Genomic DNA, 18926 nt, shown 5'->3' with positions numbered 1-18926 from the left:
TTGATGTGGTGTGGGGGGCTGTGGGGCCCCCTGGCTTCGGGGCCCGGTCGCAATTGCGACCGCTGCGACCCCTATAGCTACGCCAGTGTAGATATGAGATAGATAGATAGATAGATAGATAGATAGATAGATAGATAGATAGATAGATAGATAGATAGATAGATAGATAGATAGATACTTTGTCTGTTATGCTAAACTGTCAGCCCTGAGGTGTGACCGCTCAGCATGACAGACATACATACACACAGTGAAGGGGTTAAGAGCTGGATTACTAGTTGCTACTTACATCTGCTGTGGGGTTAGAGAGCAGCTCGTACTGCAGGGGAGCAGCAGACACGCACACCATCTTCTTGCTGTAGCCATTCCTTTCTCTCTGAACAGGTCACGAGGAAGAGGGAAACAGCAAGAAGTGAGCTGATTGGGCGGACAGTACAGTGGGAGGGCCTGAGTCTCGTAAGATGAGTGGATTCATCTATCATTCATTTTCCACCCTCTTGTTCCCCCTCCACGCAATGACTCTCTGACAGCTGAGCTGCCACCAATGCTTTAAGCTACATTACTGGGTCTCTTTTGTACCACAGCAGGGACCCAGCAATGTAGAGTAATCATTGCAGCGCTAGTGTGGTGAGGGGGGCCTGCGGGCCCCCCTAGCTACAGGGCCCGGTCGCAGTTGCGACCGCTGCGACCCCTATAGCTACGCCACTGACCCCCACACTATAAACTGAAATACCTGTGAGACTCCAAACAAAACTACCACCAAGCAAAATCCACGCTCCAAAAGCCAATTGATGCTACCCCCCTTCTGAACCCTACAGCGTGCCCAAACAGCTGTTTACTTCCACATATATTGCATCGCCATACCCGGGAGAACCCTTTTAACAATTTTTGGGGTGTGTGTCTCCAGTGGCACAAGCTGGGCACGACATATTTGCCACTGAAATGGCATATTTAGGGAAAACATTTATTTTTACTTTGCACCTTCCGCAGTGCAATCATTTATGGAAAAGACCTGTGGGGTGAAAATGCTCACTACACCCCTTAATAAATGACTTGAGGGGTGCAGTTTCAAAAATGGGGTCACTTGTCAGGGGTTTCTTTTATTATTTCACATCGTAGCCTCTGCAATTGAGAAACCAATACTGTGTAAGTCGCCAAATTAGGCCTCAATTTTACATGGCACCCTTTCACTCCTGAGCCTGGTTGAACGTCCAGGCAAAAGATTAGGGCCACATGTAGGGTGATTCTAAAACTGGAAAGCACAGCATAATAATTAGAGAGATGTATTTTCATGGTGCACAAGCTGGGACAGGGTTATAATATTATCACCTTACAAAGCATTAGTGAGGCCTCATCTAGAATATGCAGTTCAGTTCTGGGCTCCAGTTCATAGAAAGGATGCCCTGGAGTTAGAAAAAATTTAAAGAAGAGCAACTAAGCTAATAAGGGGCATGGGGTATCTATGTTATGAGGAAGGATTAAAAGAATTAAACCTGTTTAGCCTTGAAATGAGATGACTAACGGATGACATGATTAACTTATATAAATATATGGATGGCACATACAAAAAATATGGTGAAATCCTGTTCCACGTAAAACCCCTTCAAAAAACAAGGGGGCACTCGCTCCTTCTGGAGAAAAAAAGGTTCAACCTGCAGAGGCGACAAGCCTTCTTTACTGTGGGAACTGTGAATCTATGGAATAGTCTACTGCAGGTCACAGCAAGGATAGTATTTCCTAAAACGAAAAAATATCAGCTCCTATGTGAGTGTGTAAAAATTTTTCCCTTCCCTTTTTCCCATCCCTTGGTTGTACTTGATGGACATGTGTCTTTTTTCAACCATAAAAACTATGTTACTATGTACGTGGGGGAATGCGGCCTGTTTGCGCATTCCCACGTGCATGTACGGGATCGTGATCGCAGAAGTCCAACTGTGACTGACAGCCGGGCTCCCACTGCAACAGCTGAGATTGAAGAAACCTTCAATCTCAGCTGTTTGACCCATTAAATGTCGTGGTCTATAGTGACCGCGGCATTTAAATCTTTTGACAGAGGGAGGGAGCTCCCTCTATCACCCGTCGCCGGCCCCGTGAACGCGATCTCCGGCCGCCGCCGGCTTGCCATGGCAGCCGGGGGCCTAACAACAGCCTCCAGTCCTGCCCTGCTTTATGCCTATTACGCCGTGCCAGAGACATGGCCTAATATATTGCCTCTCAGTTTTACACTGACAGGCAATAATGCTTTGGTATACTAAGTATACCAAAGCAATATATCTGCGATCAGTAGATCGAATGGTGAAGACCCCTAGTGGGACTTCAAAAAATAATTAAAAACAGTTAAATAAAGTTGTTGAAAAAATAAAAAAAACGTGAACAGTAAAATTAAACTAAAACCATTTTTTTCCATAAACATTGGTTTTATTTAATAAAACTGTAAAAAAAGACATGAAAAGTAAACGTATATGGAATCGCTGTGATCATAACGACACGAAGAATAAAGTTAACACATTAATTCAATTGTATAGTAAACGCCAAACATAAAAAAAAAAACAACGGCAAAATTACTTTTTTTCTCCATTCCCCCACCAAAAAAATATAATAAAAGTTAATCAATAACTCCCATGCACCCCAAAATAGTAGCAATAAAAACTACACCTTGTCCCACAAAAAACAAGCCCCAATATGGCGATATCAACGGAAAAATAATAACGTTACGGCTCTTGGAATGCAGTTATGCAAAAATGTATTATTTTTGTTTAAAAGGTTTCTTATTGTGCAAACGTAGTAAAACATAAAACACCTACATATGTGGTATCGTCGTAATCGTACTGACACATAGAATAAAGGTAACATGTTATTTATGCCGTATAGTGAACGGCGTAAATTTAAAATGCGTAAAACTATACAGGAATAGGGGTTTTTTTCACTTCCCTCCCCACAAAAAAGTTAATAAAAGTTAATCAATATAATATATGCAACAAAAAATGGAGCCATTGAAAAACACAATTCGTCCTGCAAAACACAAGCCCTCATACGCCTATGTCGACGGAAAAATAAAAAACGTATAACTCTTGGAACGTGAAGATGAGAAAAATAAAAACGAATGCTTGGTTATTGAAGCCAAACTAGGCCTGGTCGTTAAGGGGTTAAAAAGGTGGTATAAAGTTGACAGAAGTGCCTGAACGTGCACCAAAGTTATCACCCAGCATGAGCCACTGTGATAAATTTGGTGCATCTAGTCTAATTCTTAGCTGTCTGAAGATAAGCCGCCATCAGTAAATCTGCCCCGTAGTATTCTATTCACTACAATGTAACATTTAGAGGCTGCGGGAAAAACGCACGGAAACTATCATGTGTGAATATGGTCTTAATATATCAATACTATAAACAAATTGTACTTAACCCAAGCAAACAACATGCCAGCATCCACAAATGATCCTAGATAAAATATGGATAATAAATATAACAATAACTTAAAGTTTTAAGCAGTCATTTAAAAATAATATATTAAAATGTAGCATAACGTTATAAAAATGTCATTGCCCTTTAAATTTTCTGCTGTATGAATCATCATGGCAGGTGCCACAAACAACAACCAATAGAAACGCAGGATTTGAATCTAAAGTAGGAAAAAAACCATCAGTTGGTGCCAGTCTGTGAACGCTCTTTATAGAGATAGGACAGGCTCCTTTTTATTGCTACAAAGCGACTTATAACGTTTATTTCTACTGAGACCCGGATCTACATCAGCGCGTTGGGAGATTTACCGCCAACTGCAGGACCAGAAAGGTAAAATACCCTAATCTGATAAATGGAATTGCTGATTTATGTCATCCCAGATAGCGACAGTTGGTCCCTCCATATTGTTAGAAAACTGATACTGACCAATGGCTTTAACCAAAATAGCCAAAATATGTAGAAACTTGGGTGACTAGGAATAAATATGGAGGAACTTGGGTGACTAGGAAAAAATATAAAGAAACTTGGGTGACTATTATTAAATATGGAGGAACTTGAGTGACCAGAAATAAAATGGAAGCACTTGGGTGACCAGAAATAAATATGGAGGAAAATGGGTTACAATAGATAAAGCTGGAGAAACTTGGGTGACTAGAAATAAATATGGAGGAACTTGGCTGACTAGAAATAAATATGGAGGAACTTACTATAGATAAGGCTAGATAAACTTGTGTGATGTCTCAATATACTGCAATATTACAACCTGACAACAAGGATTTGAGGTGTTAATATATCTATTATTCTATGGTTATTGGTAAGAATCTGTACCAGGACTGCAGTGGTGGCAGAAGACAACTAGTTATAAAGTCACATAGTATCACATAGTATTAAGTGTGTCTTGTGAGAACATCTTATTGGGCCCAGTGATAAGAGTATCATTTCTGTAATAATGATATAAGAACACTCATACCATTGTAATAAATGTAAAAAACATAAAAATAAAAGCTTATCCATACTAACAACAAATGCATGGTCATTATTATTCTGTATGTAATATGTATAGTGTACACATATAGGTATTGTCACTGTTACCATTATATATCAGTGGAGCGCTCCTGTCATTAATATTCTGTATGTAATATGTATAGTGTACACATATAGGTGACGTCACCATTACCATTATATCTCAGTGGAGCGCTCCTGCCATTATTACTCTGTATGTAATATGTATAGTATACACATATAGGTGACGTCGCCATTACCATTATATATCAGTGGAGCGCTCCTGTCATTAATATTCTGTATGTAATATGTATAGTGTACACATATAGGTAACCTCACTATTACCAATATATCTCAGTGGAGCGCTCCTGTCATTAATATTCTGTATGTAATATGTATAGTATACACATATAGGTAACGTCACTATTACCAATATATCTCAGTGGGGCACTACTGCTATTATTATTCTGTATGTAATATGTATAGTATACACATATAGGTGACCTCACTATTACCATTATATCTCAGTGGGGTGCTCCTGTTATTAATATTCTGTATGTAGTATGTATAGTATACACATATAGGTGACGTCGCCATTACCATTATATCTCGGTGGAGCGCTCCTGTCATTGTTATTCTGTATGTAATATGTATAGTATACACATATAGGTGACGTCACCATTACCATTATATCTCAGTGGAGCGCTCCTGTTATTATTATTCTGTATGTAATATGTATAGTATACACATATAGGTGACGTCGCCATTACCATTATATTTCTGTGGAGCGCTCCTGCCATTATTACTCTGTATGTAATATGTATAGTATACACATATAAGTGACGTCACCATTACCAGTATATCTCAGTGGAGCGCTCCTGTCATTATTATTCTGTATGTAATATGTATAGTATACACATATAGGTGACCTCACTATTACCATTATATTTCAGTGGAGCGCTCCTGCCATTTTTACTGTGTATGTAATATGTATAGTATACACATTTAGGTGACGTCACCATTACTATTATATCTCAGTGGAGCGCTCCTGTCATTATTATTCTGTATGTAATATGTATAGTATACACATATAGGTGACGTCACCATTACTATTATATCTCGGTGGAGCGCTCCTGTTATTATTATTCTGTATGTAATATGTATAGTATACACATATAGGTGACGTCACCATTACTATTATATCTCGGTGGAGCGCTTCTGCCACTATTACTCTGTATGTAATATGTATAGTATACACATATAGGTGACGACACCATTACTATTATATCTCGGTGGAGCGCTCCTGTCATTATTATTCTGTATGTAATATGTATAGTATACACATATAGGTGACGTCACCATTACTATTATATCTCGGTGGAGCGCTCCTGTTATTATTATTCTGTATGTAATATGTATAGTATACACATATAGGTGACGTCGCCATTACCATTATATTTCTGTGGAGCGCTCCTGCCATTATTACTCTGTATGTAATATGTATAGTATACACATATAAGTGACGTCACCATTACCAGTATATCTCGGTGGAGCGCTCCTGTCATTATTATTCTGTATGTAATATGTATAGTATACACATATAGGTGACGTCACCTATACCATTATATCTCGGTGGAGCACTCTTGTCATTATTACTCTGTATGTAATTTGTATAGTATACACATATAGGTGACATCACCATTACCATTATATCTCAGTGGAGCGCTCCTGTCATTATTATTCTGTATGTAATATGTATAGTATACACATATAGGTGACCTCACTATTACCATTATATTTCAGTGGAGCGCTCCTGCCATTTTTACTGTGTATGTAATATGTATAGTATACACATTTAGGTGACGTCACCATTACTATTATATCTCAGTGGAGCGCTCCTGTCATTATTATTCTGTATGTAATATGTATAGTATACACATATAGGTGACGTCACCATTACTATTATATCTCGGTGGAGCGCTCCTGTTATTATTATTCTGTATGTAATATGTATAGTATACACATATAGGTGACGTCACCATTACTATTATATCTCGGTGGAGCGCTTCTGCCACTATTACTCTGTATGTAATATGTATAGTATACACATATAGGTGACGACACCATTACTATTATATCTCGGTGGAGCGCTCCTGTCATTATTATTCTGTATGTAATATGTATAGTATACACATATAGGTGACGTCACCATTACCAGTATATCTCAGTGGAGCGCTCCTGTCATTATTATTCTGTATGTAATATGTATAGTATACACATATAGGTGACCTCACTATTACCATTATATTTCAGTGGAGCGCTCCTGCCATTTTTACTGTGTATGTAATATGTATAGTATACACATTTAGGTGACGTCACCATTACTATTATATCTCAGTGGAGCGCTCCTGTCATTATTATTCTGTATGTAATATGTATAGTATACACATATAGGTGACGTCACCATTACTATTATATCTCGGTGGAGCGCTCCTGTTATTATTATTCTGTATGTAATATGTATAGTATACACATATAGGTGACGTCACCATTACTATTATATCTCGGTGGAGCGCTTCTGCCACTATTACTCTGTATGTAATATGTATAGTATACACATATAGGTGACGACACCATTACTATTATATCTCGGTGGAGCGCTCCTGTCATTATTATTCTGTATGTAATATGTATAGTATACACATATAGGTGACGTCACCATTACTATTATATCTCGGTGGAGCGCTCCTGTTATTATTATTCTGTATGTAATATGTATAGTATACACATATAGGTGACGTCGCCATTACCATTATATTTCTGTGGAGCGCTCCTGCCATTATTACTCTGTATGTAATATGTATAGTATACACATATAAGTGACGTCACCATTACCAGTATATCTCGGTGGAGCGCTCCTGTCATTATTATTCTGTATGTAATATGTATAGTATACACATATAGGTGACGTCACCTATACCATTATATCTCGGTGGAGCACTCTTGTCATTATTACTCTGTATGTAATTTGTATAGTATACACATATAGGTGACATCACCATTACCATTATATCTCAGTGGAGCGCTCCTGTCATTATTATTCTGTATGTAATATGTATAGTATACACATATAGGTGACCTCACTATTACCATTATATTTCAGTGGAGCGCTCCTGCCATTTTTACTGTGTATGTAATATGTATAGTATACACATTTAGGTGACGTCACCATTACTATTATATCTCAGTGGAGCGCTCCTGTCATTATTATTCTGTATGTAATATGTATAGTATACACATATAGGTGACGTCACCATTACTATTATATCTCGGTGGAGCGCTCCTGTTATTATTATTCTGTATGTAATATGTATAGTATACACATATAGGTGACGTCACCATTACTATTATATCTCGGTGGAGCGCTTCTGCCACTATTACTCTGTATGTAATATGTATAGTATACACATATAGGTGACGACACCATTACTATTATATCTCGGTGGAGCGCTCCTGTCATTATTATTCTGTATGTAATATGTATAGTATACACATATAGGTGACGTCACCATTACTATTATATCTCGGTGGAGCGCTCCTGTTATTATTATTCTGTATGTAATATGTATAGTATACACATATAGGTGACGTCACCATTACCATTATATCTCGGTGGAGCGCTTCTGCCACTATTACTCTGTATGTAATATGTATAGCATACACATATAGGTGACGACACCATTACTATTATATCTCGGTGGAGCGCTCCTGTCATTATTTTTCATGCATTATATGTGTTGTATTTGAATGGAAGATTTTTATTAACATTTTTTTTGTGTATTTGTTTCTGATTAGAAGAGACGACATGAGCTCCAGGTAAGCTATGAAGTTTATTGTAGTGATTCAGTTACTATATAGGGAGGGACAGGACATATACAGATATGACAGGGCCTGTAGTGACTGGACTGTGATCCACCATAGCAGATACAAGTGCAGCATTTCTATCTTATGTTATAAACAGGATCAATTTAGTTATAATTGTCAGGTAAACTATAAAGTGTTTGTCCTAACAGAGTGACCCCTTTCCATATCCCCTATTATGTCTTAAGGACGTCATAGTAGCGTCATTAGGGCTGAAGCATTTACAAATGTTAAAATAGACATTAATTCATCTGTATTTAATTTGTAGTCACATAATGTCCCCGGTTTATTGGAATGTATAATATCTTTAGTTTAGGGCATTCAGGAGGGGTCTGGGCTTTAGTATAAGAGCATGTTCACACGTGGGGGAATTGCTGTGTAATTCCGCTGCGGACAGTCCGTACTGGAAATCCGCAGCAGACAGTCTGTCCATTGGTTTACACACCTTTTTAGTTATCTTTGTGCAGACGTTGCAGAAAACACCGCTGCGGACCACAGGCTGGGGTGCGGAATTTGGTGTCCGCAGATACACTGGCTGTTGCGGACTTGAAGCGTACTTGTGGCGGAATTTCTCCATTGACTTCAATGGAATTGCAAAATTACGCAATGAAATCTGCAGATGTTATGTGTGTTGCGTTGCGGATTTCTTTTACGAACAGGATATTTAATCATTCTGGCTGGACCTATGTGTTTCGAGGTCTATAGCCGGACTGAGAAGGAATGTTTTAAAAGAGAGCAGGATGAACTCTTCACCTTAATCTGCAACGACTAATCCGCAGCAATTTACTGCACATTTTAGGCAAAGGTGCAAAGGAATCTGATTATGTGCGGCACTGATGCGGACAGTGTCTGCAGAGATACGCCACGTGTGACCATGCCCTTAGGTAGCGGCAGCTTTTAGTATAAAAATACACATATATCAATCTTCTTTACAAAGAGTCATATTCTCACATATTCATGAAAATATTTCCTTCTCTTTAAGACTTCCAGGAGAGACCGCCCGGAAGAGGAAGAGAGAACTCATCGCTCTTTATGAAGAAGAGACGTAAGTGGAAGACAACACAACAATGTATTACATGGTGTCACGGTCACAAGGTATGTGGACCCACTAGGCCGCTCCACCGTAGCGGGGAGGCAGCTGACCAGGTCACAGTCTACACGAAAGTCAATAGCAGATAGCAATGCTTGGGTACCTGAACTAGTCCAGACGGTGGCTGTGGCTTCAGCACGGATGGAGGCCGGTGCGGCAGCTAGCGCCGGACGTGGAGGGCAGTATCCGATGTAGCAGAAGACACTGGACGTGGCAGAAGACACTGGACGTGGCATAAGACACTTGTCGTGGCAGAAGACATTGGACGTGTCAAACGAAAGCAGGTGCAGTAGACACGACTCCAACACTGGTAGGCACAGGAACAAGAACAATACGGGATACAGGAACGGTTAACAGGGCACGGGTAACAACTGGAACGGGGAAACACTAAGGGACCATTTGCAAGACAGACTGGAATAGACTAACAATGCTCAGGCAAGGATCAGAAGGCCTGGGCCCTTCTTATAGACCAGGAAATCATGGCAGTTGATGATGATTTCCTCTGTGCGCGCGCTGGCCCTTTAAGGGACACAGCAGAACGGAGCGGAAGTGAGCGCTGGCGTCTCCTAGGAAGGAGATGGGGACCAGCGCTCATGGATCCATGGTTGCGGGCATTGGGAGGTGAGTATAACCGACGGCCCGCGGCCATGGACGCTACACATGGGCTCCCATTTACTGACACGTGTGGCTGGTCACTGGGGGTGGCTCTTTTTTCAATATAACATTTTTATTGACAATTTCATAGAAAGACAAAATGAAAAAAGGAAATGTAATACAAGCATGGACAATTCGATGCATATAAGTGGCCTACAAAAGAATAACAATACGACGTCGGCCAGAACAAAAGTCTGATTATATTATAAAGAGAAAATCATACAACACATCTTATATGCTGTAGCGTCACAGCAAGATAGAGATAAAAATAAGTAAGAAATAAAATAAAATAAAATTCAAGCGTTATCCACCTAGAACCATGTTCATCAAAACATCTGCAGAAAGCAAAAGTAGAAAACTGCACGTGCCTGGCGCCTAATACATTCTATATGGTATTGTACAACGTATATGAAAGAAAGAGACCCATAGCCCCATATGAGTGCACAACGCCCAGAGTGCTATATCAATGACAATTAGACACACAATCACGGAGGGGTGGCATGAGCCTTGCAACCAATTTCTACTGGGGTGGCTCTTTATGAACAGGGGACAAATCTTTAAAGGCTATGTACATCTTTGAGGGCATTCCCATGGACGTGACAGGTTCAGTGTCAGCGGGTCCTGCTTGTCTTTAACACGCAGGATCCACCTGTACTCGATCACATCTAAGAACTTTGATCGATTACAGGTGGATCCACCAACACTGAACCCGTCACGTCCGCGGGACTGACGGATTCAGTTTAAAGCGATCTATACAGCTGTTCTGTATAGAGAATACAGAACTGCTGTATTTCCAAAAGTAAAACTAATTTTTAATAAAAACTATTTACAAAGTCCCACTTATCAGACTGACTAATCTATTTATTAAAGAAACAAAAATGCCCTCAAAGGTGTACATAGCCTTTTAAGGGATTTGTCTCATAAAGACAACCCTTCTTTATGCCATATTCAGAAGTTTAGAAGTCATAGAGGGGTTCTCCCACATGAGACTCCCTTCTAAGAGGCGTAATGTAGAGGCCCTATGTCCATGGATTACATTATTAGCCATTCATTACAACGGCAAGCGTATGCTACAGGGGACATGTACAGCCAGAAATGTCTTCCCTGGTGAGAACAGCACGGGTAAGAGGAACCACCAGCTTCCTTTTAAAAAGTAGATGTCTTCATGAGAAAAAAACCTTTACGATAACATGTCAAAACATTTATAACATTATAAATGGATTATTGTAAAACTCTAGGTACGGCTCTGTTCACACATGCATCATGGCTTCTATTCTGATTTTTAACATTGGACTGTTATTAATGTGATATTTTACACTTCTACCACAGTTCACCATCTGCTGCCGCTGAAGAGACCCAGAAGAAGAGGAAGGACGACCTGACCCAGCAGCAGGAGGAGATGGCTGCTTTCTTCAGACTCCTTGGTAAGACTCATTGCTCTCCAGTGGTTCCAGCCTTGAACCATGTACACACTATCCAACTTAATCACATGAAGCCGTCCTCCTCCATTATGTATTTATATTATTTCATATATGAGAACTATTTGGTGTTTTTAGTGTCTTCACCCCCCACAGAAGTTTATACCCAGGTTATGCCTTGGGTCACACCTCTAATGTAACAATCAGACCTGCCATCTATTGACACTTTACTGTCTTCTCTATCATTCATTCTAACCAGGACTATATATCCAAGCCCTATTATCTATCACCCCTCATGGACGTAGATAAATGACATATCACCCGTCTCTGTGACACTGTCACCACTTGTGATCTCTATGTTTTCTAGGAAAGCTACTGTAGAAATACAGAACTGGTTCACTGTCCTCCTCTGCTGCTTATTTCAATGTTATGTCCCAGAGGATTAATATTTTATTACTTTTCTGTATTTCCATCTAATATCATGAAATTTACTGAATAAATAGATAAAATTGAAATAATGATATTTCTGTTCTTTTTCTAGAGGATAAACACATCAGGCTGTTTCTTGCCAGGGACAGCTGCTTGAAGATCTCGGACAAGGTAATATAACAGTGAGAGAAGAAACAGAAAATCTGCCAGATTATACAATATCCACCATAATTAACCCCTTCCCATCTTGTGCCACACATTTATGGCACTGGCAGCTGGTAGGTAATGCACAGCACAATAAGGAGGGGTCCGGGATCTAAACCTGCAATGTAGCAGAGGGTGTCAGCTGTAACATATGCTAAAAACTTGCTGCAACGGCCGGGATCGGCGCTAGCTGCGGTTCTTGCCTTTTACCCCTTAGATGCCGCAGCGTTTAAGCGGTTAGACAGGGGAGTTGTCGTGGGGTGCCGTTAGGTTTCCATTAAACTCTTTGGGTCTGATATCTAAGTACTGTTATTAGACCTTACCAGAGTACGGGCCTAATAGGATCACTGTCAGTTTTCACTGGCAGGCATAATATACTGTTATACTGAAGTATTGCAGTGCATTATAAATGCGGTCAAACAATTACATGGTCAAGTCCAATAGTGGCATTACTAGAAATGCGTAAAAAGATCAATAAAGAGAAAAAACTAAAATCCCAAGTAAATAAACACTATTTTCTGTACATAATGTCTTTTTATAGCAAAATAGTTAAAAAACCTCCACATTTGGTATCGTCAACTATAAAATTTGAAGGAGCAGCAAAGTGTAAGAGAATTGGAATAACAGCGCTGCTGACTAGAAATGAGACAGTAGTATTGAATATTTATTGTGGCTATTGTGGGCGACAATAAATAAATATTCAATACTACTACCGTCTCATTTCTAGTCAGCAGCGCTGTTATAGAGGTTTCCGATTTTCCTGCCCCTTGCTCCTGCTACCAGCGGGGGCGCGCTGTGCCTGCCGGTCAGAATCTAGCTGCAGCTGACGCACATCTGCTTTTGCACACACCAGGGTTGTGACTTTTGCTTGCACAACCTGCTTAAGTGAGCACAACTATATCTGTATCCTGCACCACGCTGCTACTAGGTGACCTGCACAATGAGGCGCTGCGTCTTTTATCTTTTTTAGTTTTCATCAAACTATAAAATTGTCATGTTATCTGTGTTGCACAGTGAACGGCGTAAAAAAAAAAAACAACTTACAACCAATGCCAGAATTGCTATTTTTTGCTTATCCTGCTCTCCAAAAAGAGGAATAAAAAGTGATTGAAAAGTCACCCGTGCCCTAAAATGTCACCAATGCTACAAACCATTCCGCTAAAAACACGTCCTCACACAGCCCTGTTGATGGAAAAATAAAATTATTATGGGCCTTGGAAAGCAGCAGCAAAGTGTTTATTTAACCAGCACCCCCAATTTGTTTTTGTTAGCGTTATATGTACCCCAAAATGATGCCATTAAAAATACAACTCGTCATGCAAAAAACAGGCCTGATATGGATGTATGTCGACGGAAAAGTAAAAAAGTTATGGCTTTCAAAATTCACAGATGAAGGAACGATGAAAACAAAATTTGCGTCCTTAAGAACAAAACTGCCTGCGTCTTTAAGGGGTTAAATAAAAGGGCTTATGCTGATGTGATAGACCTGCAGCCATCTATAAGAGGGGACATTATATAACCACATACAGTGCAGTTACATTGTTTCCTTATTAGTAATCACAGGAATATATTGACCTCATATATAATAAAATATTATTCAGAAGTAAATTTACTACCAGTCTCTAAGTGTCCTTCTCATCCCCCTAGTATCTCCTGGCGATGGTCCTTGTGTACTTCAGGAGAGCCGGATTAAGTACCAAGGAATATAGAAAGAACTTCTTTCCAGCATTGTGAGTTTCTTTTATTTTAACCAATATGTATTTACTTGTATATGAAAGGGAAATGTGGGGAATGTACCGAGGCCTCCATGGCATTTACTTATACTAGCGTTTAGTAGGTCTCCCCTTCCTTCCAGGTCTCTGCTTTTTATACAACTACTCGGATCTACACTGTTCTGAAATATTACATCATTTATTTGGTTTATCTTTTTTCTGCCAGATTCTTAGCCAACCAGCATGAGGAGGAAGAAGACCGGTTTCGTCGGGAGATCTACCCCTGGGCCTTAGGACGGCGTTGGATTACGAAGACGGAAGAATTATTTCGTAAGCGCAGCCTGTTGCTCCTCCGGATGGGATATAAAGCTTGGGTGGACCGGGCCACCTATGATCTGGTTAGTAAAAATAAAACAAAAATATAGTCTATCATGAAGATTCTGCGGTGATAATGTCATTCTAATTCATATGCTGTTTAATTCCAGATCATGGCAGAAGACCCTTTGCACTGGGCATGGAGAAGAGAGAGGCAGATCCATCATTGCTGGGCAGTTCCCTATTTGAGGAGAGATAAGCGGGAATTCACCATCCATGGCCCATGGAGCATCCCTCCATCCTGCTCCCTCTGTGAGACCATCCTTCTCCATCCATGCAAGAGGGAAGTTTGCCAGGCAGACACAATGGAGGAACCCGGCACCGCAGAGTCATAAACATCTGTGGTAAGTAAATAGCTGGTGTGGAAGAAGAGTGTTAGCCCCTTAACGACATGCCACATACATGTACGTGGCAGCCATTAACCCCTTCGCTCAACTGAATGTAATAGCACACCTGGACATAAAGTATGGAGCAGGCTCACGCGCTGAGCTCACTCCATACGCTATGGGCGTCAGCTGTGTATTACAGCTGACACCCTGAACTAACGGCCAGGAACAGCGATCGCTCTGTTTAACCCCTTACATGCCGTTTAACCCCTTACATGCCGCGGTCAATAGCATCCGCGTCATCTAAGCCATTAGAAAGAGGGCGGCCCCATGAAGGTTATCATAGCAGCCCAGTGGGCTAATAAAAGCCTCCAGGACTGCCTTTTTACTGCCTCTGAAAATGTACTGCAATACTAATGTATTGTAGTACATTTTCAGAGGCAGTAAGAAGGCAGTCCTGGAGGCTTTCATTAGCCCCCTGGGCTGCTCTGATAACCTTCATGGGGCCGTCTTCTTTCTAATCGTCATTAGTATTAGTCATTATGTCATTATTATGCTCCTAGCATAACAACATCAGGTCAGCTTAATTGACCACCTTTTATCATTTCTCCTCACATTTTTCAGGTTCATGCACTATGTGCGCTTTGTTCCCTTTTTTCCTATAGAGTGATTATGTCATTAGACATAGTATTAGTTATTAGACATTAGTATTGCAGTGTATTGTACCAGCGATCTAACGATCAGTGGTTAAAATCCCCTGGGGGGACTCATAAAGAGTGTACATTTTTTTTAAATAAAGTCTTCAGTAGTAAAAAAAAAAAGATTACAAAATAATGAACAATTAAAAAAACTCCCCTTTTCCCATTTTCCCTCTAAAGTAATGTAAAAAATAAACAAAATTGGTATCGCCGTGTCCGTAAAAGTCTGAACTATTACAATGCAAAATCATTTACTACGGTGAACGGCATAAAAACAAAACATTAAAAACACCAAAATCACTGTTTTTTGGTCACCTTAGCTCTAAAAAAGAATGTAAGAAAATGTGATCAAAAGGTTGTATGTACTAAAAAAGGGAACCAATAAAAACTGCAGCCCCATAAAAATAGCCCTCACCACTGCTCAATCGACCAAAAAATGAATGGCTTTCAGAATGCGGTGAAACAAACACATTTATTTTTTAACAAATGTTTTTTTTCTTTGAAAAAGTAGTCACATTTAAAAAAAATCACCGTAATCGCACTGAGCTGCAGAATAATGTTTAGTTGTCCTTTTACCACTCGGTAAAATCCGTAAAAGCAAAACCCAAAAAATAATGGGGGAATCACAGTTTTTTCCAATTCAACCCTACAATTGTTTTTTTTTCCGTTTCCAAGTACATTATATGGTACTCTAAATAGTGCCAATAGAAACTTCTACTCCTTTCACAAAAAAAATAAGCCTTCACACCACTCCATTGATGGAAAAAGAAAAAAGTTATGGCTATTGGAAGGTGGGGAGTGAAAAACAAAAAGCAAAGAATTGCCTCTGGTAGGGTTTAATAGTAGCCTGTCAAAATCTCTATATACTGCTATACATTAGTATTTCAGTATATGGTGCAAGCGATCCAATAATCGCTGGATCAAGTCCCCTAGGGGGACTTCTAAAAAAAATAAAGAAACTGTAAAGTAATGTACCAAAAAGATAAAATTAAAATTGCCCATTTCACCCCAACAAATATATATGATTTAGTTTCCGAGTACATTATATGGTACATTAAATGGTGGCATGAAAAACTACAACATGTCCCACAAAAAACAAGCCCTCATACGGCTATGTTGGCTGCGTCGACGAAAAAACGTAAAAAGTTATGGCTTTTGGAATGCGAGTAGCAAAAAACGGAAATGAAAAAAAAATTGGCTGTGTCATTAAGGGTAAAATCTTAAATACAAAACCTGTCCCTAACTAAAAATCTAGCCTGGATATATTGAGCTAAAATAAATATGGCTACTAGAGTATGAAAATTGTTTCTTAATCTGTCAGAATGCTCCGTAATGTGAAATACATGAATTGTTAATGAGAACTTCATATAGAAGAGAACTAGACAAGGACTAGGATACGAGGAGAGAGGATCTCCTCCTCACTGACCGTTATAGGCAATGTGGAGCACTAAGAACCTGCAAAAGCAGCCAATGCATAGAGTGTAGGAATAATATATCATTCTAGATTATTACATCCTCAGTCCTAGTAATGGAAACACGGAGAAATGATAGAGATATCAGTATCTATTAAATGTCATCACTATATGATTCAGAACATACAATCTCCATGATTTACTTTCTATGCTATAACACTAGATCCGCTGTCATTCTACACCAATGACTGGTCCTCTGTACATTGTATCCGTTGTCACTGGCGGCGGTCACATTGCTCCAGATCATATTTTACCTACCAAGTATTCGTTTCTGGATAAAGTATCGACATATCGCTTCTCTCTGAGTGTTTGGTAATATTGACGCTTTTGTTCCTATAATGGACATGTACAACAACTTTCTTTATTTCTCCATTCATAACTAAGATGTACTACTGCCAGGATGGGGACAACAACTGCCTGACAGCAAGAAGATCTAGAAGACTCGATGGATGAAGACCGGAGATATATCCTTTTCATTGTCACACGCATGCGCACACAGACACTGTCACACATTCATGTACATAGTCATACAAACACACATACATACATACATACACACATACATACACACACACACACACACACATACAATACAATACAAACATACATACATACACACACAATCACTGTAGGTAGTCACATGCAGTCACTAGGTAGTCATACACCTTGCAGTACATACATTTTATAGTGTTTACCTCCCTTAGTATGCCCAGAGGAAGGGCAGTACAGCGGCCATGGTTTCCCTGCAGGTTTCCTCCACTGGGGGTTTTTCCTGTCCTGAGTGTTGCTGTACCCTCTTTGTGAGTGATGGGAGGTAAAAACAATAACACATACACATACATATAATAAATTTCACATTATTACACTTTCCATACTGTGTCTGAGTCATTCTTCTATTTATGTGTGTGAATGTAAACTGTAATTTAAAGAGTTTCTGTGCAAATATTAAAGGTGTTCCCTGAGACTTTTATATTGATGGCCTTTCCTTAGGATAGGTCATCAATATCAGATCGGAGGGGGTCCGACTCCCGACACCACCGCTGATCAGCTGACTGAAGAAGCCACGACAATGAACTCCATAGTTGTACACTGTGCCCGGGATTACAGCTTTCTGCCATTCACTTGAACGGAAGATTTTACTAAATTGATGGTAAAATCCAGCGTCTGGAGCACATATTTATATCACATCCTCGTGATATGCCATCAATTACTATCTGTTCAGAACTCCTTTATTAACTAGGGTAAAATGTGTCTTTTTCATGTTTGGTTTACATGTTCCCTTTCAGGGTGGTTTCAGATGTGGCAGCGCTTCTTTCTGCCATGGATTTTGGCCTCTCAATCACATTCCCTGATAATACATCATACAGTACTCCACATGAAGACCTACAGGTGACATAGAAGAGACTATGACTATAGGAAGAAGATAACGTGATCTGTCATTCTGCCCCTCGTCTACCATCACAAGGACATCAGTCATGAATACATTTCACACAAAGACGGATGAGGAACGTTACCCTGAAAACCGTGACCTAGGATGTGGCTGGGCAGATTCTGAGCTCCTTCCACATTTCATCCTTTTTCTGATAATACAATGATGGATTTGTTCAGACCCTTTAAGAGAACATGATGAATAGGTAAATAAAGTCAGTGTAATATTGATGGTAGTGCAGATATGAGACGATGTGATATAAGCGTAGAGCGGCCACGCATCCATTTACCCTCAGCATTACACTGTCCTTCCATGATTCTCCAGCCTCTGTCCTTCCATTATATCTCGCCCCATCTCTGTGAGATCAGTATGAGATTGTGGGTGAACAGTCAGATATGTATGTAACTGAATGCAAATGTGTGAAGGGTCCATATAGAAGGAGATCATGTCATTTCACTACATAATGTGCTTTATTTCTGTCTTAATCTTTATATTAAAAGGCAACAAAATTTTTAATATTTAATATTTAAATAAAATATATTTTCTTGTTGTTACAAGTGTGGTAGTGTCAGTGTGTGGTTACTAGTGTCATTCTCATGGATAATCAAAATGTTGTATAATTGTGATCAATGGTGAATAAAACCTCAAATATTGCATATATTTTCAGTTTTCCACAATATTTAAATTTCTGTGCGAAATCACACCTCAATAACAATCAGAACAAGAAAAGTAAACTTATT

At 39.5% G+C, this 18926-nt stretch overlaps 1 protein-coding gene across 2 annotated transcripts; it reads left to right on the top strand.

Moving 5' to 3' along the window:
- Positions 1 to 3665: 3665 nt before the first annotated feature.
- LOC142652734 (speedy protein 1-A-like) lies at positions 3666 to 18681 on the top strand. Of its 2 annotated transcripts, XR_012847909.1 has the most exons (10): positions 3666 to 3786; positions 8314 to 8334; positions 9362 to 9424; positions 11453 to 11547; positions 12083 to 12141; positions 13822 to 13904; positions 14113 to 14284; positions 14372 to 14605; positions 17142 to 17907; positions 18044 to 18681. XR_012847909.1 is itself a non-coding variant. In XM_075828405.1 (9 exons), exons 2-8 carry the CDS (start codon positions 8324 to 8326, stop codon positions 14594 to 14596), a joined length of 708 nt encoding a protein of 235 aa, XP_075684520.1. In that variant the 5' UTR covers positions 3666 to 3786; positions 8314 to 8323; the 3' UTR covers positions 14597 to 14605; positions 17142 to 17976. The 2 variants fall into 2 exon arrangements, 1 of the variants encoding a protein (XP_075684520.1); XM_075828405.1 differs by lacking the exon at positions 18044 to 18681 and having other exon boundaries at positions 17142 to 17976.
- The last annotated feature ends 245 nt before the right edge of the window (positions 18682 to 18926 follow it).

Source organism: Rhinoderma darwinii, chromosome 5 (assembly GCF_050947455.1).
Source record: "Rhinoderma darwinii isolate aRhiDar2 chromosome 5, aRhiDar2.hap1, whole genome shotgun sequence".
Classification (NCBI taxonomy): Eukaryota; Metazoa; Chordata; class Amphibia; order Anura; family Rhinodermatidae; genus Rhinoderma; species Rhinoderma darwinii.
The sequence above is the reverse complement of the archived record's forward strand: the minus strand, read 5'-3'. Positions and strand labels throughout refer to the sequence as shown.